At 42.3% G+C, this 6,000-nt stretch overlaps 1 protein-coding gene across 1 annotated transcript; it reads right to left on the bottom strand.

The window, feature by feature from the left end:
- Positions 1 to 446: 446 nt before the first annotated feature.
- LOC136222806 (putative cytochrome c biosynthesis ccmC-like mitochondrial protein) lies at positions 447 to 2,587 on the bottom strand. Its single transcript, XM_066010520.1, is given in 3 exon segments — positions 447 to 584; positions 586 to 1,085; positions 1,088 to 2,587. Coding segments are annotated over 3 exon segments (864 nt in total). The 5' UTR covers positions 1,314 to 2,587.
- Between the last annotated feature and the right edge of the window lie 3,413 nt (positions 2,588 to 6,000).

Here is a 6,000-nt window from a genome sequence, read left to right as displayed (position 1 = left end):
GCCCATCCATAGTTTTTCCAGTTTCGTCCCTGAAGACTTTTACTTACCTTCCTAAAATATCTATACGCCCCCCTTTCTGTAAATGTCTTACCGTCCGCTGACATGCCTGATTGTCTAGAGGGGGTCTTTGGAAGGTCTTGAGCTTTTGTTCGCCCAATTCTATAAGATGAACTAGGGGAAGGTCTGTCTATCGAAACTCGTCTCGACAAGAATGATATGAGCTAGCTGCCCTTTTCTTTGCTTTGCCGGTTTTCGAGGGAATGAGACATAGAAAGGGCCTTTGCCATGCAACTGCACCTTGCTCTATCGTCAAGTTGCTGAACATCGCGTTTAAAAAAAGAAAATAAAAAAGAAAATAATAGTAAACGCAGAAAAATAACACCTAACAAGCAGGTCCTCTGTGCTATCACCTTGCGAGGGAGGTATGATCCGAGGTAGCCCAGTCCTTATGAGGGAAATGGGAACAGAGAACTCCTTAGGACAGGATGCTTTCTCAACAGGTGCATCCTGTAGGAATTGAACCTACGAATTCGCCAATTATGAGTTGGGCGCTTTAACCATTCAGCCGTGGACGCAAAGAGACTCAGCGAGTGAACTAGGTTTTGGTATTCCCTCTCGAGCTTCTATTTCATCCGTTAAAGGAGATTCGAGAAAAGATGGAATAGGAAGACGTGTTTCCAGAACAAACAAGATATGGGTTGAGAAGGGGGAGTTAGAAAAGTTAGACAAGATTGGAATGGGCATAGGAACATGTATTGATGTACCAGATCGGCTAATACTCCCAGGTTGATGCGATGTATTCCACCAGTTGACTGAAGACTTGATTATTGGTATATCGATCGGTCCAGCACGGATTGAAATAGAAGCCAGTTCGACAGGAAGCTTTTGAAAATGCAGTGCACCCAGGTAAATAAGGAACGAGATGAATACAGAGGTTAAACGAGCATCCCACACCCAAAAGGTTCCCCACATAGGTCTTCCCCGAAACCCCCCAGTAACTAAGGTAAACAACGTAAAAAAAGCACCCATTTCTGTACCGGTTCCGGAAGAGCGAAGAAAAAGGGGATGTTTTGTTAATAGGAAAAAAAAGTGTTTATATCCGTAGCTATATAAACAAGAATACTCATCCGAGCCGCAGGAACATGTACATACGGAATACGAGAATTTCCACCTTGTTGAAAATCTAGTGGTGCTACCCGAAGACTTAAATGAATAGCCATCGCTGTTAAGAACAACCGAGATCCAATGATAATTTGCGTATAGCTTCTGGTCTTTGACATCAAAAAAGAAGGTTGTAATAACGAAACAGACATGTGAGAATTTGGTCTTAGCTAGTGGAACAAGAAAGACATGGATCTATATTCAATACGCAATCAAAGGATTTCCCCCAACGAAGAATTACCCCTGCTTTGTTTTCGCTCCGCTCGTGCGTGGCACTCCTTGCTCGCGGGGCGGCATACCGAAAAAAGAAAGGTTTAGGAAAAAAAAGTAGATTCCCTTTTGTGACCAAGAGCCCATCTCGAATACGATGCAGTTAGGGTACTCGTGACTCTGCTGGTGGCTGCCACTCCCTCACACTTAAATGCCGCCAGCTCTGTCTTCCTACTTTTAAGGCATCCGCGACCTAGTTGGTCCGTCCAAGCTTATACTGACGCACCATATCAATCAAACTTGGCAAGTTTGTCTTGCCTGCCATCGTCCCCGTTTTGGCGTGAGTTTTTTCTGGGTCAGGAAGTCACTCGTCGCCCCATTATCCGTCTTGACCACGAATCGTGACCCGCCTCCACGTTCTCAAGTAGTGCACTCTTGCTTTCATCTCCTTTTCTTGGACCACGCCTCTCGGTCTCATTGAGCTTTCAGCTCTCATATGCTACTGGGTTACCTTATTGTACTAGCACACCGCCTATGGCATAGTCTGACGCATCCATGTGTATTTCAAATGGCTTAGTGTGATCTAGCAACTGCAATCCGGGGTCATCAATCACTGCCTGCTTTAGTTCCTCAAAAGCTCTTACTCTTCCGATCAGTGCCATGATCGGTTCGTACGTCCTTCTTTAGTTTAGGAGATTTTTGAGTTGAGTAGCCCTCTTCGAGTAACTTACGATGAATCTTCGGTAATAGTTCACGAGCCCTAAAAACGATCTTAGCGCACTCACCTTGGTGGGTGCTTGCCACTCCTCGATGGCTCTGATGCCCATCCAATGCCCTAGGAATAGGATCTCCGTCTGTTCAAAGGAACATTTTTCTTTCTTTACATAGAGGTGATTCTTAATACCTTAAAAAGGGTCCGGAGGTGGCTAACGTGGTCGTTTAACGAATAGCTATAGCCCACGATTAAAGTATACCACCAGTCGTCTAAGTACGAGTGGAATAGCTCATTATGGAGGGAACGAGGGGCATTGGTGAGTCCAAAATAACCAGATCAAACGCTCGGTTGGTTGCTTGCTTGTCACACGGGTCTTGGCTTGTCTCCTTCCGCGATACGCACCTGGTAGTAGCCCGACTGTAGATCCAACTTCGAGAAGTATCTCGCCCTTCTTGATTAGGGCGAAGAAGTCTGCAATCAAAGTGGATACTTGTTCTTGATGGTTAGGTGATGCGGCTTCTCGCAAAACCTCACTAAGGGATAAGTGTACCCCGTCGTTATCAAGTAATAAATTTCTGGTTTAAGTCCAGGTTATCGTCCACAGGATTTATTTCTGCAAGTATCAAGCTACTAAGTCTCGGATGTTATCTAGGCTTAGGGGGTTTTGAGTTTGGTTTTGTTAAATTAATCTACTCCTAGGTTGAATTGTGCTAATCCTAGCTAAATTATCTAATTCTAACTAAGTTATCTAATTCTAGATAAGTTATTCTAAGCCTAACTAAATTACTCTACCCCTAATTGATCTTTCATTAATGAAACTATTCGAAGGAACATGGAATGATCGATAATAATTAAGATAGATTATCAAGTCTATTGAGTAAAACCTAATCCAAGTCACTTGTATTCAAGGCGATTAACCCTACTTACCCTCCTGAGGTTCCTAGCGCGTGATTCCCTAAGGCCGAAACTAGGTCTAAGGCTCAGTAAATTGGCGCTTAATCAACTAAGAGGTCGTCAATCTCCTAGGCTCTAACTAGGTCAGATTCAGCTCGCAATATGTGCCTACTAGATTTTGGGGCTTTTGAATGAGTTAAACCAATTGAATAAAGCGTAAGACAAGAATTAGACAATAAACATAGAACAAAACAAGAGCTAAATTATTATTAAAGGCGAGATGATTGTCACAAGATACAATAAGACAAGTTCGGCAACTGTATCAAAGAGTACAAACATAGAAAGATGAAAGAAGATACAAAAATCCCTTTCAAGGAACCTGTTTACTCTGCAGCCGGCGACTTGATCTTAAGGACGGACCTTGATAATTCCTCGGTAGAAAGCTTTGAAGGAGCTTCAATGGAGTTTGAGGAAGATGGAGAAGATGGAGAGGAATTACAAGGGGAAAGCTTAAATAATTTACAAAAACGAAAGATTCCTAATTTACAATTGGAAATTCCTATTTATAGACGCGTCTCGGGCCTCGTTTTGACCTAATTTCGTGTCCTTGTTGGTGTAGGAAAACGTGCGGCCGAACGTGGCTTTGTGGGGGCGGAATTGGTCTTTTTGACCAATTCCCGCAGGTCTGCTCGCCGAGCAGGAAAGGCTGCTCGCCGAGCAGAATTGCGACGAGCAGCCCCTGCTCGCCGAGCAGGCGCCTGGTGGCCTACTCGGCGAGCAGGCTCCTGCTCGACGAGCAGGCCACCAGGGGCCTGCTCGGCGAGCAGAAATGGCCCGGGGGGCCCTGCTCGCCGAGCGTTTTCGCCCGAAGCGTGCTCGATCCGTGCCGGATGACTTCCAAACCCTTTTTCGTCCGAACTTACACCTGCACACGCATAAAAACTCCAGAAAACATTAGTCCAAAAGCCGAATTGATCCGTCAATCGCTTATTTTGAGCAAACGCTTCGTTTGGTGCGACTTTTGACGGACCAGTTAGCTTCAAAAGATAACGCAATTCTAATATGCGTGTTATTTCAGCCGTATTTGCCTAAATTGATCACAAAACGAGCCTAAACGACAAAAAGTAAATAGAATGCTTCCAATTTCTAACTAACTCACACAAAAGCATTTAAATGCGAGAATTGCTCGCTTATTAGCCAAATAAACCTAAAAACCGTCCTAAAACCGTACCCAAAGATAGGGGTTTTTGACCCCTATCAAACCTCCTCGCACTTAAAACTTTACTTGTCCCCAAGTAAACTAAAAAAACTAAACCCGCCATCACAAGCAAGCTAGAAAACTTCCCAGTTTGACTAGGTGCTTGACACAATTTCGAGCATCTGTAATCACATGCATTCGGAAATACAAAGTAGAGACACGATATCCAAAAGCCGCATTTCAATTACAATAGGTCATAGTTTTAAGTAAAAGGACACATGTTCAATTGAACGAGCTTGAGGGGATCGCTAAGTAAAACACCTCACCATAGGTAGTTCACTCATTCACACAATTTTGGTGGCTAAAGTGTTTACTCTCGGCTTATATTCTTGCTTAGGATTACGTTGATTTTGAACGTTCATCCGAGTTCCTCTACTATGCTATATGACTCCGATGATATCAAAAACAGCCTCTAATTGGGGTTGTAATGTGGTTAGAGGGCTAAAGGTACAACAAAGGTTAAGTGTTCTAGCGCTACAACAACAAAGTTTAAATGGCTTTAGCAAATATGAAGTGATTGAGCTTTTTATTCGTCCCTTATTGTTTTCTTTTTAGGATGTTTTCTTTGAGACGTTTTTTATTTTTCTAAGAACTGGGGAATGGAGTTCTTCCCTTTTGTTCGTCTCTTTTCTTTTCTTTTTCTTTTTCTGTTTTTCTTCTTCTCTTTTTTTTTCTTTTGGAATAGTGATGCTCATTCACTTCTTAGTCTTTTGGCTTGCTACTATAATGCCATAAACAACGATAAAGCGCTAGAGAAAAACAAAGGCTCAATTTGAGCTTTGCAAAAACAAAGGTTAAGTAGCGAACCAAGTTGTGGTTCGCAAAAACGGGTTAGAACGAAAGAAAAATCTACAAACTACAAAAATGTCGGCTCAAAGGGGCTTCCTAGAGTGGATGAAAAAGAAAAACAAGGTAAAGAAAAGGTTAATTCTAATGAGGCTGATTCATCGTTTATCATCTCAAATCATTGCATGTAGGTTCAACACAGTATTAGGTGCAAAATCTGTAATCTTCCACAAGTCAAAGCATTCACACAAAAATGTCAAGAAAAAGAGCTTTTTGATGTTCGCTCTTAGGCTCAAATTCAGCTCACAATTCTTTGGGTTTCAATTTGTGTTTACTAGTTTTCCCCAAACTCAAGTTTAATATCACATGCCTTCAATTCTTAAGTTATCTACCTAAGTAATGATTTTAGCATTTCTTCAAAAGTAGGGTCTAAATGCAAACTGTAGCTCATGCTTTTACAGATACAAGAGTTGTGTCCTACGCCTAAACTAGTTGTCATGCAATTTTAGATTCGGTTTTCAGCCCTTAAGGACAAATAACGAAGTTTAGATTCGAAGGAGGTTCACGGTTTTAGGTCCTAAACATGCAAAAACATAATAAAATGCCAAAATGCAAACCTAAACTAGACACGACGCAACAAAAATTTAAAAATTTATACAATTTTTGTAGGTTTATCTACCCCTCCTCCTCACACTTAAAATATGCAATAAGTTCCAACATTGCATTATAGATCAAGAAATACGGGTGTAAAAAGTTAGGGTGGAGAAGACAACTTACTGATCGGCCGCCCATTCCGTGTTTGTCTGTAGGCGCAGAACTTGTACGTTCGAATCATTCTTGCCAAGATAAAGCTTTAGGCGGTGCCCATTTACCTTTTGGGTGGCTCCATCCCTTCCTTTGATTTCAACCATTCCGGAGGGGTGTGCGTTGATGACCGAGAATGGTCCGTGCCATCTACTTTTGAGTTTGCCCGGAA

This window comes from Euphorbia lathyris, chromosome 3, assembly GCF_963576675.1.
Source record: "Euphorbia lathyris chromosome 3, ddEupLath1.1, whole genome shotgun sequence".
Lineage (NCBI taxonomy): Eukaryota > Viridiplantae > Streptophyta > Magnoliopsida > Malpighiales > Euphorbiaceae > Euphorbia > Euphorbia lathyris.
This window is presented reverse-complemented; position numbering and strand designations above follow the sequence as displayed.